Below are 27,878 nucleotides of genomic sequence, written 5' to 3' on the forward strand. Positions count from 1 at the left end.
TCTGAATAAAGAGTTTAATTTTTTCTTGGACAAGTCTTGCGTTCCTAGCCTAATTTTCATGAAGAAAATAATCCGTTGTCTTCAGACATATTACTGATTGTAAAAACAGAAGGCACACGTTTTAAACACTATAGTGATAACAATATTTAAACAAAACTGTGTTTATCTAACTGCAAAGAAAACATAAACATGCATATCCTGAACTACATAAAACAAGGCTTATTTTAGAAGGTTAACATCTGCAAATATACAGAGTCCAAAGAAGCACTCTTCTGTCACAGGTATGTACATATATAATTCTTAATTACACTGGATATAATTTATAAAGTTACATTTTTAAAAATGCAAAATAAAAAATATCTTTACAGAACAACTTTAGGATAGCTATCTTTCAGCAAAGTACAATGTTTTAAAGCCTGGTTCACACATGCATGGCGTATTTATTGTATCCACGTGTGACTATATATGTTGGTAAACCAACACATGAAGGAACTTTAATGTGAGCTGCATAGCATGTAAAGCAGCCAGTGGCGATTTCCATGATTGTGGCAACAAATTCTCCAGCTACCATGATCACAAAGAATGCTGTAGTTATCTTTATATACCTCTTGGATATCAGTAACATTCCTCTATAGGCAGGTACACATGATTGTGTACTCACATACTTGACCTCACAACGGGGTTGGGGGAAGAGACACAACCAAGGATTTCATCAGCTAAGCAATCCTGCTATCTTCAATTCCCTAAAAGAAATGGTGATCTCTGTGTAGGAGTGCAGACCAACACACCCTACTTAGCATTTTCTGCAGGCTTGTAGAAAAGTTTCAGGAAAAGTGGTAGAAATGAACCAAGTGGTTCCACCTGCCCATTTTTAGTAAAAATAGTTGAGTAAAAATATGAGCCTTAATTTATGACTGAACTGACAGCTGATATTTATTTCTGGTTGAAATCATGTCCTTCTCCAAGAGTCCCTCCTTTTTCAGTTTAAATTTCAGTGGGTTTTTGAGTACTACTCACTGCTGCAGCAGACTTCTTGGAATAGAAATCCTGTCTGTTGTCTTATTTTCTATAAGAAGCAACATCAGCAGAATAAGCAAGCAATCCAGAGAAATTTACACATGCTAAAGACTCATTAAAATAAAAGAGATAGAACTATTTTATACCATCTCACACTTACTGATTTCAGTTCTGGTTTAAATCATTGTTTTTACTGCGTAATATGTTTTACAAATTTTGTTTTTTGTAATGGCTTCAGCTACACTAATAAATCATATTCATATTCATTTGCTTCCAAAAGTTGGCTTACTCCAACAGAATAATCCTACCAAGGAAGGAACCTTTGCTTCAAATCACATGGAACTCTATAACATGAAATGTCCCCCCACTTTGCAATAAATCCAAATGAGACGCGCTTGCTGGATGCATAAAACATGCAGAAACTGAAAAAAAAACAAGGTTGAATCGGTGCACGGGGTTTCTCCTTTGTCTCCTCTTAAATTGTAATATTTTATTATCATTGTTTCAATCATAATCTATTAGATTAATACTTGTGTTTTTAAACTTGGAAGTCTTTGTCTACTTGAAAGGGATTCTTATATAGCTACAGAAATAGTTTAATTGTACATCTGAAAATCAGATATGTAAATATAGGATTGACAATTAGTGATGGGTCAACTTCTCCTGGCTTGCTTTGTATCTACTTTGTCTTTCAAAGTCTTTTCTTCTGCACCATCCCTGGTTCCCCCATCCTTAGGCTCAGCCTAGTAGTGTAAGTGGAGAGAGAGAGAAACCATCAATGAGGAAGGCTGGCAACAGCCCGAGGCTTAAGTTGCTAGGATTCCTAAAAGCAAGAGACACCCATAGAACTTGTATCATGTAATGCAGGATCTTTAGTGTCTGTCAGCTCTTTGATTAACTAAGAAGGTCACAAATTTTTATGTGTAACTAAAAGTTTAGTTTATTAGGGTGCAATCCTACAGTCCCTGGGGACCATAGAACTTTCTTGTAGCAAGAATGAAGGTAGAAGCAATGAGAGACAACTTAAAAGACTAATGCTAAAACTTAAAAATTGAGGTCTCTCTTTTATTTCTTGCTTAGTTTTTGCTACAAGCTTATTTCACTGTTAAAATCCAAGCAATCTTGAATGCTCCATAATATGCATTTAAACGTATGCCACCTTCTATTCACATGATTCTTTCTAGTTCAAATATGGAGGTCCACTTGTGAAGTACAGTAACTGGAAACTGTACACGGAATAATGGCTTATCACATTTTAAATCTTTGATTTGACGTTTAACCTTCATGTCAAGAAGAGTTAACTTTTCCCCATTATTCACAGAATATTTTTCTTTGAAAAAAGTCAGCACAAATTCACAGGAAACGGAATTGTCAAATCAATTCCATATAGCAGCATATGAAGTGAGTCACTGAGTGAAACTCTTCTTGATGAGCACATTAGGAAAATTGGCATTCAGTTCTAGGACAACTCTATTATCAATTTGTGAACAGAAGGACACGTCAAGTAAGGAAAGATCTTTGCAAGACTCCAGCAATTTTCTTAAAGAAGCAGGGCTCACCATTCTTGTGCCTAGAAAAGAAAGGGAGGGGACAAAAGGGAAAAGAAACCAGTTGAAAGTTACATAAATAAACAGAGTACAATGTGCTATTGGGAAGGTGAGGAAGTACAGTGTTTATTGTCAGTAAAAAGATTTCATTTTAAGGGGGCTTTCCCTTATCCAAATCAATAGTATAAACTGAAGCCTCTCTGACATCCAAACACAGGCTTCAAGGGCAGTGTGGCATAGTGAACCCAGAAGACTTTGGTCACCCCTGAAGCTCACTGGATGGTCTTTATAAGGTTGCTGTAATGATAAAAGGGCTACTCATCTTCTTTGAGAAAGGTAGAATAAAATGTGTGGTGGTGGGGAATTAGCATAAAGTCACATAATAGTCATTAGTTTCACACTAACTGCCTCCTTTCCTATTATCCTCTCTGACACATACTGGAAAACCAGTTCTATGTACCGTACTCGCTAAGTCTTCTATCAGTAAAATGGCCCAGTTGAGACTAGCCCAAAGCACTAACTACAGAAATCAAAACACGCTCTGCACAATCTTTGCAATGTGCAGAAATGTGGTTTAATTAAAACAAAAGCATGCCTTGTCAATCTGTGTTCCATCCACAACTCTCCAGATGCACCCGCTGTGTTCTTGTGAATATTTAGAGAGGGACATCACTTAGAAAACAGGTCAGAAGAAATCAGACATCATATGCTTTCCTCCAAGCTTCATGGCATTAACCATCAAAAGGTATTAATATAACATTTCACAGGGCTCGTTCTGAATTTTTGATAGTTGCTGTCATTGGGCTACCTACCCACAATTAGTTTTAAATAATCACAGATAAAAACAGTCAATTTTTTCCTTGTACAAATTATTTGATGCAGGCATGCTAAGGTGTGCTTAAGACCACCTTGTTGCCAACAAGCAGAATTTCATTCCTTTTCTTTATTTACCATGTGTATATCTATTCAAAAATCTGAACAGTGGGTTGTATTTGGCTAAGTCCTATTCAGAGTAGACCCACAGAAATGAATAAACCCTAATCATGCCCATTAACTTCCAATAGGCTTACACAGGAGTAGGACTAGAGTCGTTTACTACCCGGTGGGGAAAGAAGTTCGAACAAGTACCTTCAGATTGTTCTCTAAAATGTTCTTGGAATCCGACAGCTCCCAAGACAGGGAATACTGCATTGAAATGGTGGTGGGAGGGTTAAAGAGTGGCCTGGGGAGTTCTGCGGAGACCTTTTGAAGGGAAGCTCATAGAAATTCAGGCGCAAGATGCCTTTCTGGAGAGGGGACTATGTTTTTAATGTGCTGCTTATTTCTGTACAGAAACTGAGTAACTGCATTTTGAAACTGTCAAGGAAAGCTGATGATTTTGACAGCCATGAAGGGGACAGTTGGAGCTTTTGGCATTCTAGGAAGATGTGGGAGGTTTTTATTTGGGGGGGGGGGGTTTACAGCATGTATGAGGTAGTGAAATATTCTTGTACAAGGGGGAAACACATTGTTATTCCTCCTTTCATGCCCGGGTGGTTTTACATATTTGAAAATAGAGCTTTTAAATTTGTGTGAACTTACCTAGAATTACAGATTTTAATTCAACGAGTTTGGATAGCAACTGATGTATTGTGCATACAGATGGCTTAAACCCACCACATTCTTCTAAGCTGTACTTTATGCTGCCTGGCTGCAGTCAAAATATCAAAAGGGAGTTTGTTTTTCTGGAGCATGTTCTTTGCCCTTATTTAAGCATAATCCACACATATGCTGCAGTTTATGTGATCACACAGTGGCACTGCATATGGTGCCCTGCAGGCAAGGAACAAAACTATGTATTCCACTTTCACATATTACCCATTTTCATACTTTAATCAGTCCACTAAACCTGGCATTTCTTCGTGGATCGAAGAAAAACATCATCATCCAACAGCTTGACCAAGTTGCAGACTTGCAAATACGTAAGTCCTTTTAGTTGTGCCTCTCAAATTCAGTAACTGCGCTGATTCCTGAATCAAAATTTCTACAGTAGAGAAACTAAACATTTTGCTGTGACATCTTTCTCTGTTCTTAATTTTTTGTTATTAGTGCCAACAAGAGAGCTAGATGGGAAAGGGGGCAAAACTAACTTTCCAAAAGAAGGGATTAAAGTTCTCCCTATGGAAGAGATTGCAGAGATTTAGGCAGAGACTGAGCTCAAGAAGGAAGTACATACAGGTGTGGGAGATGGGAGTGCATTGAAGCAGTCAAAAGTAGTGAAGGCAAGTCTATCTGCATTTTGATGGGTTCAGTTATTGTTGTAAGACATCTTCAGCCTTGAAGAGTTTGGAATTTAAAATTTAAAAAATACTTATATTCCATGCCTGCCTCCCAAGCACCTCAGTAGTAGTAGAAGCAGCTTGCAACAAACATTTTAAGATGAATAAAAACAATATGTTAAAGCATAAGATTTACCATGGGACACAGGTGGCACTGTGGGTTAAACCACAGAGCCTAGGGCTTGCTGATCAGAAGGTTGGCGGTTCAAATCCCCACGATGGGGTGAGCTCCCGTTGCTTGGTCCCTGCTCGTTTCCGTGTGCTGCTCTGGTTCGCCAGAAGCGGCTTAGTCATGCTGGCCACATGACCCGGAAGCTGTACGCCGGCTTCCTCGGCCTGTAAAGTGAGATGAGTGCCTCCGCAACCCCAGAGTCGGTCACGACTGGACCTAATGGTCAGGGGTCCCTTTACATTTACCTAAGATTTACCACACAGCTTAGAAAACACCCAAAGCATCACTAATCCAACAAACCATATCCATTCTAAAAAGTAAGGTCTTGACTGATCTCCTGAAATGTGCAAAAGAGTCCTTTCTTTGGAAACAAAATTTCAAATCCATATTCTATTGGAATACTAAACAGCATGACTAAATAGAAAAATGCCTCAGGCTTCGATCCTAAACACACACTTGAACACAATGGGACTTATTTCTGAGGAAACACAAAGAACTGGGGAGGCTTTATTAACCACTGCCATGGAAAAATTGGTGGAAGTGCATATTTTAACTTTATACAAGGGGTTTGGTGTATTGTTTTCTTTTGCTGTATGAAAGTTTGAGATCAATCCATCTGTATAGATGGGCTTCTGTAACACCAGCAAAGATGGAAGAATCCTGCTGTCTATGCAATCACACAGCATGACACTTGTGTAAATGAACAACGCCCTTTTTACCACATTACACTGGAGCAGCATTTTTTCTAGGCCTGGAATACCCAGAACTAGTGCTTTGATTTTATGTGTCAATGAATTAGCTTCTTTTGGCTTCCTCTTTACATGCCACAAACACAGGAACATTCATATGAACTATTTAGTATGGATATTTCAAGACTGTGTATCAGAACACAAAGCTTTCCATTATTATTGTACTTTTGGCTAAGATAGTTAACATGATGTGTAACCTATAAAAACAACTCCTTTTTAACCTTCATGAAAAAGCTTTCATTTTGACTAGCAAAAGCTTTCTACGGTTTTAAGCTGTAGTTTAAGTTTTAAGCTTTTGGGGCTGGGGTGGGGTGTGGAGACAGTCACTTATACCAATTGCAATAGGAAATGAAAAATTATGCTGATTTCTTTTTCAAAAAATAAAAATTTGGTTTCTTTTTGAAGAAAGAAGCCCAACAGAGCACTCTATTATGTGCTCTGCAAGAAACTGTTTGATCATAAGGTTCACACTTTATAAATATATCCTGTCACACGCTATTCAAATTCCAAGAGCTTTTGAAAACCGGCAATTGCAGTTAAAACATTTTCAGGAAATCATCAGAAAACTAGTCCCTTTAGCAGCAAAGGATAAACGATTAAACAAATTTGCTGCCTGCTTCACAATCCAGTAAATCAAAGAATCTGGAATTAAACTGGTCTAACCCCATAATCCATTACGCTTTGAAACCGTGAGAGCATTCTCACGGAAACTTTTTATATGTGAATCATGAACCCAGTATTTACTTTCAAGATCACATCTTCTTTTATACAACACATACAGTTTATCTTCTGCTGTTAATACAACCGATCGATTTAAAGAAGATCCAAGTGTTTTTATGGCTACTCACCCAAAATATCAAGCTGCCGGAGATTAGTACAATTTGCAGCAAGTTCATCTATGTCGGAGTCACACACAGACCTGTTGGCTGTCAGAAAGAGCTTTTGCAAGTTTGGGAGTTTACGCGCAAGGTGCGCAAAGCAGCCGGTGCTGCTCTGAAGGGTTGGGCACCAGCCAAGATCCAGCTCCTCCAACAGTGGACAGCCGGAAGCTAGCTCTGCTATTCCATTTTCGGTAATGTTTTTACATCGCCATAAATCCAGTGTACGAAGTTTTTTGCACTTGGCTCCCATCATGCTAGCTATTGTGTCATAGTCTTCAATCTGTGAAGAAATAACACTCATTTGGAGGATACTGGTATTTATACCCTCAATCTTGCATTTAAAATTATGAACCTGTTAGTTGCAGGTTGGACACAAGTACCACAAATTTCAAGCGTGTTTATAAGCAAATTGTCTTTAATACCCATATGCAGCCTGCAAACATTATTCTGTGCAACATCACACACTTCAGGTCTCCTAAATAGGGATGGCCAGTTTGCCAAGAGGTCATGGGTGGCCCCCAAGGACCCCCTCACCTTCATTTTGTGACTATTTGGCATACACCATGTGGTAAATTCTGTATTGAAGCAATTCCATATCCTCAGGGAACACAATGTTTAAAAACCTGTTTCATGGCAGAGTATATGGGTGGCAACCATCTTGATAATGTCACTTAGGCTATGAGTCAGTCATGAGTGGCACCATGAATATTCTTCAACTATAGAGGATTATTACTCAAATGAAACTATCTGTTTTATTACTCTGCCACAAAATTAAGCATGCTCCTATTTTTAAACTGCTTTGCTTTAAGTGCTATGCTTTTTAATGGGTTTGTTTTATATATATAATATTTTAATGGGATATATATATATATATTGTATTTTTAATGTTTTGACAGAATTGTTTTATTGTGTATTTGAATTAAGTGTAGACACTTTATAATTGATTTTATACTTGCAAACTGCTTAGAAGCCATTTTGGCATGGAAGTGGTATATAAATCAATGAATAGCAGTAATAATACAATGTCTGTTCTGCAGAAGAATTGTGATACATAGGAGCAGGGAAGCTGCAGATCATGGACCAATCACCGATAACACTGTGTAGTTATTTCCTATACTTTTTTGGGGGGGTGGGGAGTACTTGCAAAACGCAGTCATGGCTGCTGCAATCTGGCTGTGTGTGACACTGGAAAGCAGAGGGCGAAATAGGGTTGGGATGTAAACTATATAATGTCCACTCCACTCCACACACAAAATGGTTTTCCATGGCTGATTTCGGCTTCTGCAGTGGAATCTGATGAATAATTATAATTTGAGCTTGGGAGGGGGGAATATACAACTCAAAAACATATGCAGTCTAGCTCATAATCCTAAAGGTGCATAAGTAGAAGGAAATGAACGTTTAAAAATCTGGAAGCTATATATTTGAATATACACATGCACGTGACAAGCGACATCATCGTATGGGAAACACCACAACAGGGATTTCCATGACTTGAACTAAATACATAAATTAATTCTACCCACCTATGACTATACACAGGAGGATTTCTGCAATTCCTACAAAGTAGCCCAAGTGATGAAATAGAAGCTTGGCAGATGGACAGATGTAAATTCAAGCAAACATTTATTTTATCTTTTTATAAGAAGTGTATAGGTATTAGATGAAAGGATGAAAACAGGCAGTTAGATTTTTCTGCAAGTGAGCTGGGAAGTCTAAATTCTGATAACATACACTGAGCCTGGACTTTTAAAACTTACCATTACACAGCTACCCAGGCTGAGGTGCTGAAGATCTGAACAGAAGTTCAGAATGCTGAGCAGTGCTGTTTGCTGCCATTGGGGAACACATCAGAAGCAAATATAGAAAGCAAACACAAAGAGAAAGGGTCAATTAGACATTAAAGGCTGTCACCACTTTCCCTGAAATTCAGCTCAAAACCTAGGTAACAGACACCACAAATGCCATTTAATGAGTCCCCAGATGCTCTAACCATTGATTGGCTTAGAGTCAAGGTAATCATTACAAGCCTTTATATAATAAGTCACTCTGGATGTGTTTTTGCATGCCCTGAAGACACCTTTATTCCCATGACCTATCAGTTCCTTTCCCTTAGGAAAGCTCTTAGAAGTCTGGCAAATTCAAACAACAAGCAAGGCCACACCAAAAACACAGAGGGCTGGTGACATCCCATCTCTGACATTCACTGATCGGCTGCAGCCTGATGGAACTGCCAATAGAGTCACACAGCATCAGGACCGAGCTGGTGACTTTAATGTCACAGGATGCTCTTGCTGACAAGGGTACTGACAATCATTGAGCTCCTGTCACTAGCAACATACAGATGGAAACAAATACAACGTGCACTTTACAGTCATGTTGCTGCTATTTTAAACATGCTTATGGTGAGGTGCCGCATCATTAAAACACAGCAAGAGGGACTCCACCAGAATATCAGATGCACCTTGCGAAATGGCTATATATTTTTTTTGAGGGTGCAGTCAGCATTACCACTTTAGGCATATAATACACATCTCACACAAAATAATCACAAACACATATTCTAAATTAGTAGTCCAAGTTGTCCTGAGACGTAGTTTTCTGTATTTCCTATCTTAGTCTGAAGTGTGATATTTAGTTTAGAAATAGGCTTGACAGGCAAATAAACTGGGGACCAACATAATTAAATAAAAATTCTGAATGATTTACTTCTACTAGAGTAAAAACATTAAAAATGTTATATTTTAATGTAACATAATAAGTTTGGTGTATTTCTTTGAGGCTTGAAAAAGACTTTTTCAGGATTTTTACTGAAGGGAAAAAAATGCATAAAAACATATCACAGTTAAGCATTGATGAATAGTGAGTAAGTCTTATCTAATCACTAATGATCTGCCTGCAATGTCAGATTAATGTAACAATTGGCAATATTGTGCAAAAGTTAGTTACTATTAAAATGTAACCGCCACAGTGGTTGATACGTTTAATGTTAGTAAACTGCTAAATAACTTTTAATATTTCTGTAAGCAAATACTGATTTTCAGTATTCAAACATATGTTTGATAACCTCTTTAGTACTGTAGTCTCTTTTTTTGCAAAAATTTTATTAGTTTTTACAATATCAACGACAAAGAAAAACACAAAACAAACAAAACATAACAAACATAAATCATACCCTTATTGAAAATAACAGTTATTTACTTTGTAAAACGACTTCCTCGTTTCCCCTTAGTTGAATTTCATTGCATATCCTTATAACGGTTTCCAAATTAGTACTGTAGTCTTTATGGACAATTGATTATTATCAATTATTAAAGGCACAAATGAGTTCTAATCAGGCTTTCTTTAATATACAGACATGATGATTCAATAGGTTTAGTCTTCAAAGGAATATTTCTACAACATAAGGGGAGATGGAGAAAAGAATGGAAAGGGCAAAGTGCAGCTTTCACAATGCTGCACAACTCCATTTATTTAATGGTGAAAGAAAATGAAAGCCAGACTAATCAAATATAGCTGGACATGCCTTATTCTACTGAAGTATTTATTAAGCTTTTGTAACACACGCCCCCTTAGCCAACATAAAAAAAATCCCATGTTCCTCCTCAAACCTGGCTCCTGTAATTATTTTATTTGAATTTTCAAATGGAGTGATATGTTGTGACTTTCACATTTTTACTTATATTGTGCGTATTGTTTGAAAACACGCCACCCTCCTGCCCCGCCCCCCAATCTAGTGGAGATATATTGGGATTATCATAAATATAGCTTTTTGCACTTCAGGATGTTTGCTTATTGCTTGCATGTGTTTTACAGTATTTATTTTAATATTGTACGCTCTGCCTTGGTTAGGCTTCAAATATATTTCCATTCTTTGTTTTGCCTACCTCATAGCAACTGTCACAACTGTGTTGGGCATTGGGGCAATCCTTTGTCGTGGATGGAGGGGAGGTCATAGTCTCTGCCTGCCCCTCCAAACATATCCTGTTAAAGTGATCCAGGGAGAGTGGCCATGTCCACGTGCCCTGGTGTGGCCAGGGCCAAGGGAATTCCCCCCAGATGGCGGTCCCCGCAGGCGTCACCCTATTTGATATAATTCTTAGGAAGCCCCTGCCTGGAGTGACCTACGTGCCAAACCTCTTTCATCTGCGTTAAATACAGTTGTGGCCTGTTTCGATCCAAACCAGTCTATGTGGTCCTTTATTTGTCTGCGGGTTGGGGACTGGGAAGCACAATGCCTGGACATGCAATTGAAATGAAAATAAACAAGTTGTATGATTCTATTTAAACAGGGCCACTTTAAGACATATTTAGATGTGAGTTTTTTGGTGCAAATTAGGACAAAATGTAGTGTGCTTTGGGGTGGGGAATTACATGTATGTTCGGAAAACTAAAAGAAGTATTTTGTTGCTTCAGGCAACTTTTATACTACAGGGGATATACAGCGGTACCTCGGGTTACATACGCTTCAGGTTACAGACTCCGCTAACCCAGAAATAGTGCTTCAGGTTAAGAACTTTGCTTCAGGATGAGAACAGAAATCGTGCTCTGGCGGCGGGGCAGCAGGAGGCCCCATTAGCTAAAGTGGTGCTTCAGATTAAGAACAGTTTCAGGTTAAGTACGGACCTCCGGAACGAATTAAGTACTTAACCTGAGGTACCACTGTACCACCATTTTTGGGTGCAGCAAGAAGGACTTTAAAGGTGGCAGGGAGAAGATGAGTATGTACCCAGATTCCAGATTCCTTAAGATACTAGATTGCAAATAGATTGCAAATCTATTCCCCATTAAACACTGTTCAATGCCAGTTCTAAGATGTTACCATGTTGTACAAAATATATAATTATACAAAGATAGGTTTGCAACAAGTTCTAAATTATAATTCCTATTATGTACATTCAAATGCAACAACAGCATAAAAAAGTTTGAAATGGTCGGGTAGTTAGTTACACAACATATGAATTGATACTTTATTTTTAAAAACATGACATCCTGATGCTTTTGAATGTAAAAGCACTAGAATCATAGATTTGATAGCTTCATCAAGATATCATGTTGGCTCCAACACAGAAGTGGAAACAGAAAATCAAGATAAGAATCAAATCAAGATAACATACATATACAAGCCAAAATAATGATGTGTATTGTCAAGTTACTATGAACAAAGTACTTTTATTGTCCATTGTGCACCTCAAATGCATCAATGCCAACAAATTCTGGAAGTATGCTGTGAATGCATATTCAATGAATAAAGGATTAAAGAGTCAGCAAATACTAAGACCACCAGCACAAAACTCTTTTGACTATAACTGCAGTCTTAATTTAGTATAACTTAAAGATTACTTAGATGACTGAAGCAGAATTATAACTTGTAATAAGTGCTTTCAAAAAGTAAGAATATTTAAGTTGTAATTATTTATAATTAGAAAATTTATTACATCTTGGTTTTGTACACAGTTGGTTGCATTTCATGAAGGGAAACTACTGCTGGATTGTTTAAGCAGAAGGCTAGGTCTCTTCTAAAAGGCATTTTCAAATGGTAAAATCGTTCCACTATTGGCCCAACACAGAGATAACTAGCCATGTGCATTGAATATACATGGGGTGACGTAGGTTTGTAATAAAACTGGCTGCAATTGCAGCCAATAATTTGAGCCTGAAAATGAAACATGTGTACGTGTGAATCTTCTGTCTGCACATACTTTAATAACCCATAGACTACAACAGGTGTATTTTCCATTGGCAGCAAGGAAGGTATTTATGCTTGCAGAACGCAAGCTGTCATTAAATTTGTGTGTAAGTAACTCCCAAAACAGATCAGGAAAAAATTATTTTACTAACCTTAAATTTACTAACCTTTGGTTAGTAACAGAAAGATGTGCTATTGCTGAAGTTGAAACTTTGAACAAAAAGTGACTGATGCTTTGGCAGTCACTGACTCAGGATGGAGGAAACTTATGGAATCCCCCCCCCCCCGACTTTCGCTTAGATGACTTTCAGGACATCATAGTAGCAATCAGCATTCCAGGAGAGAGCAAGTTAAGTTACACATGATAGAATGGATGGTATTGAATTCCCACCAGACACATTAAAAATCCTGAGGGATTAGGGAGCAGAGAAATGCAGTAAACTAGGAATATATCTATACTAGCAGATGCAAGCTGTATTTATTAGCTACAGTCTTAAGTACGAAATCCAGTGATGGCTGTCAACCAACAGAACTGACACTGTTGATAGAACAAATTACGCTTTGTGTTCCCTCAAAATCTGCTCTGGAGCACTGAGGGATCCTTGGGACAGATCTGGGAGGGAGGAGGGGAAATCCTATGTGTGATACTGGATTGCTGGATACTGCCCTAAGATATATATTTTTCCTGAATTTTTCAAACAGGAGTACTTCACAGAGGTTACACTCTATTCTGTTTCTGAGGCTTAAGTTTTATCATCACTGATAAAAGAAGAAGAGAAACTTTACCTCTACTTTCGTTCGGTAGAGAATTAGACGTGTAAGGTTGCACAACTTGGCAATGTGATTGAAAGCCTGAGGTGGTAGCTTATCACAGGAGGAGAGATTTAATTCTTGAAGATTCAGACACGTCTCAGCAATGACCTCCAAGCAAGCCTCATTGAGGAAATGACCACAAGACAACTCCAGGCGCACTAGTTCTGAACCACAAACCTTCAAGAATCTGTAAAAAGCACATTGTCATGTGGGTTAATTCAAAAAGAAAAGAAGCGTCTTTGCTTACAGTAGTTTAAATTGGGGGGGGGGGGGAACCACCTGGATAAAACCCAGTTATTTCTCTTGCCATGTCCTAGAAGCTCGAGAACAATGCTATGCCTGCCTAATAAGAAGCCTTATTAGTACAGTGGTACCTCAGGTTACATACGCTTCAGGTTACATACGCTTCAGGTTGCATACGCTTCAGGTTACAGACTCCGCTAACCCAGAAATAGTACCTTGGGTTAAGAACTTTGCTTCAGGATGAGAACAGAAATCGTGCTCCAGCGGCGCAGTGACAGCGGGAGGCCCCATTAGCTAAAGTGGTGCTTCAGGTTAAGAACAGTTTCAGGTTAAGTACGGACCTCCGGAACGAATTAAGTACTTAACCCAAGGTACCACTGTAAAGCAACAGCTTAAACACAGAACTGAGGGGGGAGCATAATCAACACCAGGGACCAAGAGAAAGCACTTTAACCAGCCAAGAGAAGTTTCCTCACAGCTACAAGAAGGAAAATTCTGCCATGGAAGCATCATGACACACCTAAACCAGAAAGCTAGAGCCCATTTTGTAAATTACAAAATTGGTGCTCAGAAATGCTGCAATGTGTGCATACTGTGGGAATTCAATTGTAGCTTCTGATGTACGTACAGTCAAGCCTTGGTTCTCGAATGGCTCCGTTTTCAAATGTTTCGGCTCCTGAATGCTGAAAACCCGGAAGTAAATGCTCCGGTTTTCGAACGTCTTTTGGAACCCGAACGTCCAACGTGGCTTCCGCGTGAGTACAAGAAACTCTTGCAACCAATCAGAAGCCGCGTCTCGGTTGTCGAACGTTTTGGAAGTCGAACGGTCTTCCTGAACGGATTACGTTCAACAGCCGAGGTTTGACGACTGTATATGCAAATAACCACACAGACATATAATCATCACACATTACAGGTCACTGGGTTCATGCTTGGGATTTAAGTTAATTTCTACACCAAAATGTCTCTTCTGAAAGCATTTTGTAACTTGTGAAGCAGTTATTTGTGTTCCAAAGGTTTCCCATATATCCTCACAGCATAGCATGTGCCCTAAGCCTAAATGCACTGATATGCTTGCCGCTGCGAGGGACAGTAGTGTCAGGGAGACCCGAACGGCATGCACACCATACATTTAAAGCATCCCCCTCAAGAATCCTAGGAACTGTAGTTTTTTAAAATGTGTTTTGGGAATTGTAGTTCTGTGAGAGGTAAGCTACAGTTCCCAGGGTGTTTTGGAGGAAAATGTGCCTTAAAATATGGTGTGTACACAACCCGGGAAACAAGAGAAGGATGATAGCAGAAACTACTGTCTCTAGATTAAATGTGACACACCAAGAAGACAGTAAGGAAGGGACAGTGTCGGGATAAGTGAGTACAGGAACAAGGCACATCTAAGCTTATTTGCAGACCAGATCACATTCACAAAGTCCAATAGAGTAAAAGCAAACTTTCTTAGGATCTGTATTTATTACTGAACTTATTCTAATGCAGTTTTCCATTGATCAGAAGAAGAATCCTCTAGAAGTGCTACCATAGATTTTGTTTCATTAAATATTATTAGTATCAATTATACCATGCAATTGAAATTTTGAAACACATCAAGCCCTAGAATTTTGGCATCACATTATTTCATACACATTTTACATACATAAGAAGCATACTGTAGAGGCTAATTTTTGTAACATTATTGTACTGTGAAATTTAAGACCATAAGACACCAAGCCAACTTTATTCAAGTAATGTGAACATCCTAGACAAATTCTTACATAAGCATTCCTTTAATTTTCACTTCCCCCAAAAAAACCCCATGCAGAATAAATGTAAATAGTTTTGTTTCATTGTCTTCACAATTTACAATCTTACATGTAATAAAGGGATTGAAATCTCAACTTTTAAAGTATAATTTCTTTAAAATATAATTTCTTGCTCCCAAAACACTCAAATATTTTGCAGCAGCACAAACTTTATCCTGCTACAATTGACATTAGCAAGCAGTGTTAAAAACTCTACTGCTCTTCTGATGCCAAATCAGAATTATCCGTATGTAATATGATTATGCGCACCATTTTCTCGATTCACATGCCATTCTTTCACTGACAGAGCAATATAAAATTATTCAAATATATATTACTAAATTTGATTTATTGTCCCAATCAGTATTTCCCAAACTCCCTTTTTAGCTCAAGCACAGAAGTTTAGCAAACTTAGTAATTCTCAAAAGTAAAACATGATGACATTCTTATATAGCCCTAAGGAGATGGACATTATCAATAAGTTAAATTACCTTCAGCTTTGCCTCAGGATGTTCACATGCCTGAAGCATTCTGTCCTCTCATGGTAATATATCCTTTGCTTGTCAGATTTCTTAGATCACTATTCTAATTTGTTCTATTTCCTTGGAGTTAATACATATTCTATCAATACTCAACATTTTCAGAAATATAAACAAATAGCTAGCTACCTATAACTTTAAAGGACTATAAACATAATCTAAAGTTTGGCCGCCAAAGGATAGAGATATGTACTAGGCAAGGCTACCTCTTGGTTTTTTTCTACCTAAAAACTAAAATCCTAGACAACTTACTCATGGGTCCACAAGCATCAATATATTGTAATAGGATGGGCTGAGGATTGCAGCCTAACAGTGTTCAAGCAATGGGCTGGATCTAGGCTAACCACAAGAAGAGCTCTGCCCATATAGGACCCTGAAGAACCAGGTGCGCAGCCTGGGAGTCATTTTGGACTCACAGCTGTCCATGGAGGCACAGGTCAAATCCGTGTCCAGGGCAGCCGTTTACCAGCTCCATCTGGTATGCAGGCAAAGACCCTATCTGCCTGCGGACTGTCTCGCCAGAGTGGTGCATGCTCTGGTTATCTCCTGCTTGGACTACTGCAATGCGCTCTACGTGGGGCTACCTTTGAAGGTGACCCGGAAACTACAACTAATCCAGAACGCGGCAGCCAGACTGGTGATTGGGAGCGGCCGCCGAGACCATATAACACCGGTCTTGAAAGACCTACATTGGCTCCCAGTACGTTTCCGAGCACAATTCAAAGTGTTGGTGCTGACCTTTAAAGCCTTAAACGGCCTCAGTCCAGTATATCTGAAGGAGCGTCTCCACCCCCATCATTCTACCCGGACACTGAGGTCCAGCACCAAGGGCCTTCTGGCAGTTCCCTCACTGCGAGAAACCAGGCAGAGGGCCTTCTCGGTAGTGGCGCCCTCCCTGTGGAGCGCCCTCCCACCAGATGTCAAAGAAAACTACAACTACCAGACTTTTAGAAGACATCTGAAGGCAGCCCTGTTTAGGGAAGCTTTTAATGTTTGATGTATTACAGTATTTTAATATTTTTTTCGAGTGGCTGGGGAAGCCCAGCCAGATGGGCGGGGTATAAATAATAAATTATTATAATATTATTATTATTATATAGCCCTTGAAAACCTGGACCAGCAGGCTGAGGGACCTTCAGAAACCATATGGGAGGTGATGTGGGGAACTGCAGGGGAAAGGGAGAGGGAATTGCTTCTGCTCCCTTCTCCCACTGAGTCCTTTCACGTGTCTTTCATTTGCAAAAGGTAGGTCTACATCCAGCCCAATAACTTCTATATGGACAATTACTTTTTTTAAAAATATCATGTCTGACATAAAATTTGCTAATATTAAAAAATTAGGTTAAAAATAGCAAACCACACTTTTAAATCAGTACCATACAAACGATTATAGCCCAGTCTTTCATGAGTTCCAGAATTTCCGTTCCCCACTAAGCATCAAATAATATTTTTCTGCTCTGCCTATAAGCATCTCGGGTCATCATAATTCCTTAACCTGACTTCCCAATCTAGTAGAGAAGCTCCACGGGCGCGAGGTTACTACTATTATTGAACTGACCATGAGGATGTTGTATATATGATGTTGAATATCTGTAAATAAAGCGAGTAATAAAGTATATGAATCAAAACTAATACGAAAGTCAGTATTTCGCTTCACTGGGTTAAAGGTTGGGACCTCAAGTTCTGCTGTCCTGGCTAGACTGCCTATCACAAAATCGAAAGGCTGAGCAAGATCAAAACCCACCGAAACCCTGGCACTAATATGTGGAACTGCAACATTCTGGAACTCTTCTTGCTAGCTTCTCTGTTACTGCTAACCTTTTAGAAATGGCATTATGTTCTCAATTCTTCAGTGAAGCCTACCTTCTCTGACCCAATAAGCATTCCTCATTTCTCTCAGATAGGTAATTATTGCCATGATATAGGGATCCATAAACACAGCAGTGGCAAGTCACAGGCCTCGCTGCCTTAGTTACGGGTCCACTTACATCTCTACCACTGTCAAATACGGCTTTAGTGGCCAACTGTTTGACAGGTGGAAGGGAAATGGCATGGGATAAAATGGCAGAGACCGCAGAGAATTAGGCTGAACTTACCCTCAACCTTCACTCCAAGGAGAGAGCAACACTGCCTCTGACACACACAAAAGCCAGTTGTTAGAAATGTAGTTATGTGTCAAATTCCATTCCCCCTCTGCTGCTGCAAATCCATGTGTAGAAACCGAGTTTGAATTACTGTTGCTGGATTAGGGCCATGTGAAAAAGAAACAAGAGAACATTTCCTGTCCTACCTGAAAGGGGTGGGAAGCAGGGGTATGGGGATGATTCTCCAATATTTAGTACATCATTATTCAGAGCACTGACCTGCTAAAAGCAGATAGAGAAATGGTTCCTCTGTTTCCAGTCCAAGATAAATTCAGCCACTGGACAAGGATACAGCGAGACTGTAGGTATTCTAGAGCTGTGTCGTTTATTCTTGCCCAATAAGGTTGCAAACTGAGGTGAATGTACTGTAGAGGATCACAGCAGTGCTGATAAAGTAGCTTACATGTCTGCGATAGTCTACACAGATCTGGGACTGCAAGGTGACTCAAAATCAACTGGATAAGCTGAATTGAAAACACAGAAAAGAACATCACACCACTGTCCTTAAAATTACAATTTCCACTGCATTTGATAATATATCCCATTAGTTCACTGATTTTTAAAAAGTGAATACACTTAAGGGGAAAAACATTTTCTGTTCCTAGTCATTTTTCTATTTAGTGCTTCTTTTGTTCCTCTCTACCTTGCTTTTTAAAATACTTTACATAATTAAACTTCATTTTAAAAAAACACCTGCTTTTCTCTTTAAGGATTTTTAAAACCATGCATTAGCATAACAGAAGGTATTTCTGCTTTCAAGATTAAAAAACAACACCAGTTGAGTCCTTCTCTCTCTCTCTCTCTCTCTCTCTCTCTCACACACACACACACACACACAGCTTGCCCAACACAAACATACAAAATCAGCTATTTCATTATTTGGCATGATTATGTTCTTTTTAAGTTCCATTAATTTCTATCAGAGAGTGAAGCACATTATTAACTCCCTTCCATTGAACTTAATGGGGCTTGATTGTGTCCACCAAAAATGCAAATGCCCTGAGATCTTTGGATGAAGGGTGGGATATAAAATAAATAAAATAAAAGTTAGATCTCTTGAGACCCTATAAATTAAGATACCTGGGATATAAATATTAGAAATATTCTACTAGTTATTCAGAATTTAGCCACATGACTTATATCTTGTCACATAGCCAAAACCAGAGTCAAGTATAACAACTCAAGTTCATATGAACAGAAAAATCAAGTTTGACATTAATATAAAAGAACCAAAATCCACACTGAACTGTATACTCCAAATACTGTCAGAGATACATGATGGTTTTCGTTTTATTGTAAGCAAAACAGAAATACAGGATTTTCAGAATTGCAGACTGACTTATTTTACAATGACACCACAGTACCAATAGCTGCGCTGGTGATAGAGTAGGAATCAAGTCAGTCCTGTGCAAGAGGCAAGTTTTCTTCCATACTATGTGTTATTGTGGTTCATGTAAATTGCACTGTTAGTATTTTTTGTTTGTTACAAAAATAGGATGAGGCTGAAATGCTTTGTATGCTGTTATTTGTGAGCCCACACATCAGCTAGTAAAAGAAGTACAAAGTGAATTTTCAGACTGTTAAATTGACGACATTCCTTGCCATTGCAGTGAAAATTGTAAAGGAAGGTTTAAAAGGAAAATAGTGTTCTTTTAAAGAGAACAAAATTATGCTTCTCATATTTCTCTACTATAACATGGTTAATAAGGATATGAAAAACTCAATAATGTCCCCTTTAACTAATTTCATTTTTAATGTATCTGATAATCTACACATCACTAACTCTGCATTAGAGATAAAAAAATCTTTTAACATGTCAGTATCAACACCAGAAAAGTTAATCCCACTTTAGACTAAAATTACACTTCATGATACCTGAAATGAAAAGGGTATAATGAAATGTCAGTAAGATTATGACATTAAGATGTAACTGAAGTACTTTTTTTGCTTTTGATTAAACAAAGATAACAGCTTCCAAGCCTACAGGCTAATAGCCATTAATCATTACTACTTTAGAGTCTGGTGTCTTGTCAGAAATTTGCTGTGTGTGAGAGAGTGTGTGCGCGCGCGCCCTAGCATAAAGCACAATTTGATACTATAATGAATAAGTGAGGAGACATGATGTTTTCAGAACGACTCCCAGAATGCTGTTGAATATCCGCTTTAAAAACTAATCCTATAACATGCAGAGTCTCTTTCAAACCACTGTGGTTATTATGCATTAGTGAAGAAAAATGGCAGCTGCTGTCCGTTTCTGACGGCTTTTCTTTTAAAAGTCAGTTTACATAAAAGAAAAGAACTGTGGAGGGAATTTTGAAATATTTCTAAGACTTGTACTAAAAAAGGAAGAAATTAAAGAGGAGTAATAGTTCCCAAATTGAGACTGGTGTTATAGCCTTAACAAACGGCAGGGATTTAGAGCAGAGGTCAGCAACCTAAGGCCTGTGGGCCACAAGCGGCTCAAGGAGGTCGTTTAACTGGCCCACGAGCTGCCCCCGAACTGAGTCACTCACTCGGCGAGCCCCCGTGCGCTGCGCTAAACCAGAAATCACATCTGCACATGTGCAGGTGCCGAAAATCGTGACTGCACGCAATCCGGCCCATGGAGGGATCTCTGCTGGAGTGAACCGGCCCAGGCAAGGTAAACCTTGGTGACCCCTGATTTAGAGTGACCCCTTTTCTTTTTACAAGAGGGGAAAATATATATCCCCTTGATTTGGTATAGTATGAATCAATTAGTATCAATCAGTTTCCTCCATAATCAATACTATACAACAAACATTGTATACAACAAACATTGTATTTGAATAATTTCAAAAATTATTTTGCATAGTATAACCAGCAATGATAAACTATGCTTGCAAAGGTTATTTTCCGTAACAGAACAAAAGAAGAAAGCTATTTTCATTGGGGGGGGGGGTGGAGTTCCATTAACAACAGAATTTCAGCTAGCTTTTTGTTGGATTTTGGTATTTTTACGAAATATTATTTGGATTTGTTTAATACCACTTTGAGAAGAACTCATGGTTTATTTAAAACATATCAAGAAAATGGGAATTTTGTTTTTAAAAATTATGGGCAGATTTAAAAGGACTATGAGTGAAGCCATTCCTAATCATGGATATGAAGCTATCTTGAACCCTTGTATCCTAATTGGTTATGGCAATTCTGCTTTAAAGTAAGAATTCCCACTCCTTTACCTCATAAGGCAATTTATCAAAGTATCCATTAGTTGTCCATTCCTTGAAGGCAGCCGCACTAAACTGCTTATTAAGGATGTCCATGCTGCAGCTGTCTTGCTCTCCATCTTCTTCTTCATCATCATCATCCAGATCATTCATATCAATCAATGAAGTATTAAGAGAAAGCACAGGCCTCTCTCTCAAACCATGTAGTACTACTGCATCCAACTCGGTGTAGTAATCCAGAAGAGAACTATTCACTTCTAAACGAATTAGGTTTGTAGGAAAGTTTATCCGTTTGATACTAGGTGCAAACCGACGTGCCTGAGGTGAATTTACCTTGGTGGGTGGCTCTGACCAAAGGATTTCCCATCTACAAAAATAAAAGTATACATGTAACACCATTATTAGACAAAAAAAATTTTTTTAGTATTGGTAATGAAATTAAGTTCAAGTTGATAAAAAATACAGCATGAAGAACACTAAAAGGGGGCTGATATAAAACACTTAACTCTTCTATCTCATAAAACTTAATAAATATCTCACAAAATAAAAAGGTTAGATAATATACTAACATTATTCACTGACTCCGATGTTGATTTCTTCTTAATACAGCACAATTTACACAGGTTTAGGAGGGAAAACTGAGAATGCACAGTGAACATGCATTTCAATAAGTGAACAATTAAAGGGGCTATTTAAAAAATTGCAGGTAATTGCAGATGAAGTGATAACCAACATATGTGGCTATGTGAGTGTTTTTCCAGACAGTGGCTGTACAGACAGCACACATTTTATGGCAGAAGATTTTTCTGAGCCTTGATGCGGAAAAAATGGTCTCCTTGGGATGCCAACTAGTACATGCCCAGTTTATGCAATCCAATATTTTGGAAATAAAACTTTAAAGATATTTTGATGTTGTTGTCGAAATAGCTCAAAAAGATGGAATTCTGAAGCCATTTCAAGAGCTATTTTGTCCAAGGACTGGCTTTATAATGAAGAAGCCATTGGTAGTCCACTATGGTAACACACAAATGCCCGCCATTACGTTGAGAAGATTATGTTGAAATCCAAAGTTCTTCTGCCTTGAGATCTATGGATGAAGGATGGTGTTCAAATTTAATAAATAATGATGAATAATAACGTGATGCAATATTGTCATTCTTAAGAGCTACTGTTCAGCTCCTTGTCACCTATAGCAGCAGAGAAGTTTTTACAGCACAACACCATCCTATAAAGACAGAAGATTACAGGGTGCCATTGCCTAATTCTACCCTGGCCCCAAAAGCTATTTGGGATAATGGCTATATGGAAGCTCCATGTTCAGATATGGTATGGCACACTGAATATCATTTGCTGGAAAAGTTTATTGCCTTAAAGTCCTGATGGTGGGCTTTATGGAGGCAACTGGTTAGTCACTGGGGAAATAAAGAAAAGGGAGTAGGTGGATCTTCCTACAGAGCTCTTCTTATAATCTTCAGGACCTGTTGAAGACCGGCCAAGCAAGGGTTTGTGTCCTCTGTGCCTCCAACCCCACACCTTGTTGGTGGGTCTCAGCATCATCGAACCCGGTATGAAACATGTCTACACACATATTGCTTAAAAAAAAACAACCCTTCAAAGCATTGTGACTAAACATCAACTTTGTCTGGATACCTATTCGGACATTTGGAGGGCATATGTTGAACTGTATGTGTAAATTAAGATTGATGTATTGATGTTTATTGTATTGTGAATATGAGCTGACTGTTTTGTTTTCTTCCCCCACTCTCTTTGTGTTGTGTTCCCTCTACTCTTTCATTAATAAATTTGCATGCATATATATATATATATATATATATATATATATATATATATATCACATCTCATATCAAGGAAATGAAAAGTAAATTAATAAGATGAATTACCTTACTTCAGCAGGCAGCGTTTGGGAATAAGGACTTGCGGAACATGCCAAAATCCTAACGACAGCACCAGGGTGATAGGTTTCCAGGACATGTATTGCTGTGGGATAAACTGGTTCATCAAAAGCAAGCTCTACATAGTCGTGACTATGGAAATTGTGTGGTGTCCTTGTGAAAGGTGACCGTGCGCTAGGACAGACTTCCCACCATGTTCCGTAAGTTCGAAATACAGCAGTCTGCGTGAAGTCACCAGAGCTAGGGTACACATTAGGAGTTCCAGCCAAATTCCACATGGTGTATGACATGCTGTTTTCACTACCATAATGGGAACTGAAATCCAACACTTCTTTGGCATATTGGACCACTTCGACATTGATAGGTAAGGCTCTGTTTGATTCAATAGCTCTCCGATTGTTCATAGGTTCGCCCCTTGTAGCTGTCCTGGCTCGGCGTCGAAGGCAAATGTAGTAAAACATGCTCAGAACTGTTAACATGGGAAATGCTGGTGATATCCAGATAGCTATTATCAAGTTGCTAAAGGTCAGGGATCCTCAAGAGACATGCATTGCTTCTTTGTGGGACGTTTGGAAAAACCAACAGGCACCTAAACCAAAACAAAAACAAAGCACAGTTAATACGAAAACTATTCAAGAAACAAAATTGCTTTTACTAGTTTTAGTTGGCCAGCCTTAAGTTGCCACTGCAACATTTGAGAAAAACAAGTTAGTAAAAGTTTAATAAAAATATTATTGTCTAACAAAATGTCTCATATTGCCTTAAAAACAAAGCTTGCAGACAAATCTTAGTTTTCACTTCATTTTTTGCAGTAGTAATAGTGAAAAGGCATCCAATTAATTTCAGAATCATAACCTTGGACGCTGTACTCAAAATAACATCATTTTGCATGAAAAGGCAGCATCACCGAACATGGACTGGTTATATAGCTATGCTGCCCTGCAATCTCACACCTCATTCACCATATGGAGTAGCAGATCACTGTGGTCCAAATAACAGTAGCTACATTGATCAAATCTGCCAAAAGCATGAATAAAATCCCCCAAATTACAGAGATGCTATAATTGTTGCAGTAAATGCTAACAGGCTTCACGGCAAGCTACATCTGCTGAAATCCCCCTTCTATGTAACTATTAAAAGGTACAGAAACCCCGTCCTCTTTTTATTTATGTCTGACTCTAGAAATAACTATTCTCTACACATTATTGAATTAAAGCAAGCAAGTCTATTGTTCCGCATGAATCTCTTTGCTAACGTAAAAGTCTTATATTAGAAATCAGCATCTTTTGAGGTAAGAATGCAGCTGACCAAATACACCCTACTGATGGCATTAGTTAACATGTTCTGCAAGAGTTCCTTTCATGGGTAACTTTAATTTTGAAAGCATCTTCTGTGCTAACCAGATCTTGCAGTGCATCCCCAATGTCACACACCATGTTTTGACACACGAGGTATATATTTTTAGGATTCACCTTAATTTTGTAATTGTCAGTTTTTAAAAGTTGTTTTCAATATTGTGTTTTCATATTGTAGTCCACCTTGGGACCTTAGGGTGAAGTGTGGGTTATTAAATGGAGCAGAAGCAGAAGGAGGAGGGGAAGAAGAATTTGCATCTGAAAGCAGGCAAAGTATATAAATATGAGATGCACAGAATGGAGGCCATACTGAACAAATATATCAAGTTGTCACACGTTTCAAACACCCAATAGAGTCACACTTAGTAAAGCAAAACCTATAAAAAATTAAAAAACATTTTATAAATTCAATATACAATAAATCTATTTAATTAAAATTTTGTACCCCAAAATAAAAGTATAAAAGATAAATGAATAAAAATTGCTTTGCCACTGCCCAGAAATATTAACTTAAAGCAATATTAATATAATTGACGCACTTAAAAAAGATAATTTATACATAATATTAGTTTCAAATACATAATTACTACATTAACATAAGGAGGGAATGAAGCTACATTTTAATAAAAAGAACAGAAAGTTATGTGTTCAAAGTGCCTTAGTAATCCCAGAATTGTATTAACCTTGACAAATACACTTCTGTACAGACTTATGAGCCAAGATGACCCCCAAATTAATCTTCTTGTCTCTGCTCTTAGCTGTTTATCTTCAGCGGCAAAGAGAAGTGTCTATAACCTGTTGAATCTGCAACACGGATGATGAAATAGCTCTTAAAATAGATGCAGTATTTGTGTAACAGACATTTACTCGAACATGCACAACACAAGCCTAAATGTTGCCTGCATTTCAAAGGCAAACTATTTATTTTGCTGGAAAACAAAGCCAAGAAGGTAGCAATAGCTTAATTCATTTCAACGCTATAAATTTTTAAAAGATATTTAATCTATCTTCTCAGAGAGAACTTTTTTTGTTTTGACAGCTCCAGAATTACGAGTAAAACTCCACTGTTCTACAGATTTATCTGTTCATGCTCAAGAACATAAGATGAGCCTACTGCACCCAAAACCTATGTAGTTCAGGGTATTTTCTGTTTTCACAGTAGCCAAGCAAAACCCCGGTGCAAACGTCACAATCCAGACATGAGTGCAAGAGCACTCTCCCACCTCTGATATCCAGAAACAGGGATGCTTGCACTCCATTCAGAAGCTGAGCAGAGATTTCACCAGTGCCAACAGTCTACTCCATCATCTTCTGCTTCAAATTAGATGCTTTATTTATTTTACATAACGTGCATCATGCAAAACAGTACACTTGCCAGCAACCCACTCTGCTGGAGGGCCACTTCTACTAGGAAATGTCAAAGCCTCCAAAATGACTGCCACAAATGTTTCTCATTTACACCTTGTTTTCCCCTCCGAAACATGCACCGCCCAAGAGTTCAGATTCAACCCAGTGGATGTTATTTGATTACTTGTAATAAGGTACGGTATAGTGGTTAAGGTGTCAGACTGGAACCTGTGATACTCGAGTTCAAAACCCCAATTCAGTTATAAAACTCAGTGATTGACTTTGGGACAGTCACTGTCTCTCAGCCAGACCAACTTGAAGGGGTTGTTGCGAGGATCAAATAAGAAGAGCCTGAACTTCCCCTGTTTCCCCTTATAAATTCCCCAATCAATCTAAATTAAAGGATACTAAATCCTCACTATATCTCTTCCCCCCGCCCCGAGACATTAGTTTGTTCTCAATTTTAACAATTCAAAACATTCCTGTACGTTCAGGTTCTGTAGAATTGTCCCTAACATGTGTCATTTGCACAACTTCAACCTCTTCTTCATAGACCTTTCACCATGTCCTTGTTCTCCACACCGTACAAAATACCATATTTTTTGCTCTATAAGACTCACTTTTTCCCTCCTAAAAAGTAAGGGGAAATGTATGTGTGTCTTATGGAGTGAATGCAGGCTGTGCAGCTATCCCAGAAGCCAGAACAGCAAGAGGGATTGCTGATTTCACTGCGCAGTGATCCCTCTTGCTGTTCTGGCTTCTGAGATTCAGAATATTTTTTTTCTTGTTTTCCTCCTCCAAAAACTAGGTGCGGGTTTGTGGTCTGGTGCGTCTTATAGAGCGAAAAATATGGTAACTGCCTCCCACCACTTTGTCACTGCCTTTTCCACTTCTCTTCATTGGTATCCTCTCACTCCCTGCATTCATTCCAAACCTCATCAAATTCAAGGCTTTGCACAACCATCTCACTCACGCTATTGCAGGGTGGGGCAGGTTTTCAGGCTTCTTGGATCTACAGTAGTTTGGGTTTGTTGGTTGTTGTTGTTTACTAGAAATTCAACCAGTAAAGTGCAAATGGCACACCATTAGAATTAAAGAACAGAGTGTCTTTTGAGCACATCTGGAAACTAGGGGTTCATTTACAGTATCAGAACTGAATAAAGCTAACAGTCCTTTTAACACACAGTCCACTCCTGGCTACCTTATGTTTTCTTCAGTACAGCAGCCTATTGAAAATCTTCTTGCTGTTGCCAAATGCCAAGTAGGTAACCTTTGGTGATCTACTATAAATCACCACCCCTAAACGCTGCGTGTAGATCCCGATCTGCTTCTAACCACTCCTACTCTATTGCTTTCCCGGAAGCCTGTTTTATTACTAGCCTAACCTCTCTCCCTCTCACACACACTTGCAGCTCAATAATAATAATAATAAAGCATTGCCACATCATTTAAAGTAAACGCAGGAATGACCTCCAATAGGGAAAAACTACACGCAATTTTTAAATCGTGAGGATTCAAGGGTAGGCCTTATTAAAAACCTAATCACAAGGTAGTTTCGAGACACGTGTTAACCATCACAAATAACTTATTCCTTCGCCAAGATCTTGCCCGCTGTGGAATTAAAAAGAGCTCCTTCGCAAAAGGGCTTTATTCCGCCAAGGGGAAAACACTGCATTATTTGCAAAAGAAAGGAGGGAGGGGAGAAGGGGACTCTGCCATCCGTTGGCCTTTTCTCAAGTCTTCTGATGCGGCCAGAGATAAGACAACTAGTGGCCTCGAAACCCTCGCCCCTGGCTTCCAAAACCCCCATGCAAGCTACCAGGGCAGACCTCTGAGCAACAGGGGCCGGCCGCCAGGTGCTGGCTCCGACCTCGCCCTCGGCCAGAAAGGAAAAGGCTGCCCACCCATTTTCATGCTTACTGTTCAGATAATCTTCGCTCCGCTGCCCGAGCCAGCTCTGGGCAGCGGGACGCATTCGCGACCGGCGCCGAAGCTACCGCCGCCATCTTTGAAGCTGGCGGGCGCAGCTCACGCGACGCGCCATGACGCCGGGCGGGGTTTTGCTCGCTCGCTCCTCCTTCCCGCTCAGTTCATCTGTTGGCAGCGGGAGCCCTGGCTGGGCTGTGTTTGCAGCGCTCTCTCAAGCAGCGTTTCTTAAACGTTTTGTGAC

General features: G+C 38.9%; 1 protein-coding gene across 4 annotated transcripts; it reads right to left on the reverse strand.

Moving 5' to 3' along the window:
- FBXL4 (F-box and leucine rich repeat protein 4) lies at positions 1-27,759 on the reverse strand. Of its 4 annotated transcripts, none has more exons than XM_083608368.1 (8): positions 27,629-27,759; positions 22,995-23,595; positions 21,106-21,460; positions 18,125-18,369; positions 13,160-13,373; positions 8,445-8,516; positions 6,652-6,964; positions 1-2,587 (listed from the first exon to the last, which is right to left on the reverse strand). In XM_083608368.1, the coding sequence occupies exons 2-8, from the start codon at positions 23,483-23,485 to the stop codon at positions 2,424-2,426; spliced, it is 1,854 nt and encodes a 617-aa protein (XP_083464494.1). In that variant the 5' UTR covers positions 23,486-23,595; positions 27,629-27,759; the 3' UTR covers positions 1-2,423. The 4 variants fall into 4 exon arrangements, with proteins under 4 accessions (XP_083464494.1, XP_083464495.1, XP_083464497.1 ...); XM_083608369.1 differs by having other exon boundaries at positions 27,613-27,725; XM_083608371.1 differs by having other exon boundaries at positions 27,538-27,712.
- Positions 27,760-27,878: the final 119 nt, after the last annotated feature.

The sequence above is a fragment of the Podarcis filfolensis genome, assembly GCF_964270895.1.
Source record: "Podarcis filfolensis genome assembly, chromosome: 3".
Classification (NCBI taxonomy): Eukaryota; Metazoa; Chordata; class Lepidosauria; order Squamata; family Lacertidae; genus Podarcis; species Podarcis filfolensis.

What these genes read in the sequence shown, in the direction of transcription:
- FBXL4 (XM_083608368.1), bottom strand. Translation starts at nt 23,485, where the DNA reads ATGTTAACAGTTCTGAGCATGTTTTACTACATTTGCCTTCGACGCCGA. An exon ending in TTGATAAATTGCCTTATGAG is followed by an intron (nt 18,370 to 21,105) that starts GTAAAGGAGTGG and finishes TTTTCAATTCAG; the next exon opens with CTTATCCAGTTGATTTTGAG. An exon ending in GCCTGGGTAGCTGTGTAATG is followed by an intron (nt 6,965 to 8,444) that starts GTAAGTTTTAAA and finishes ATTTCTTCACAG; the next exon opens with ATTGAAGACTATGACACAAT.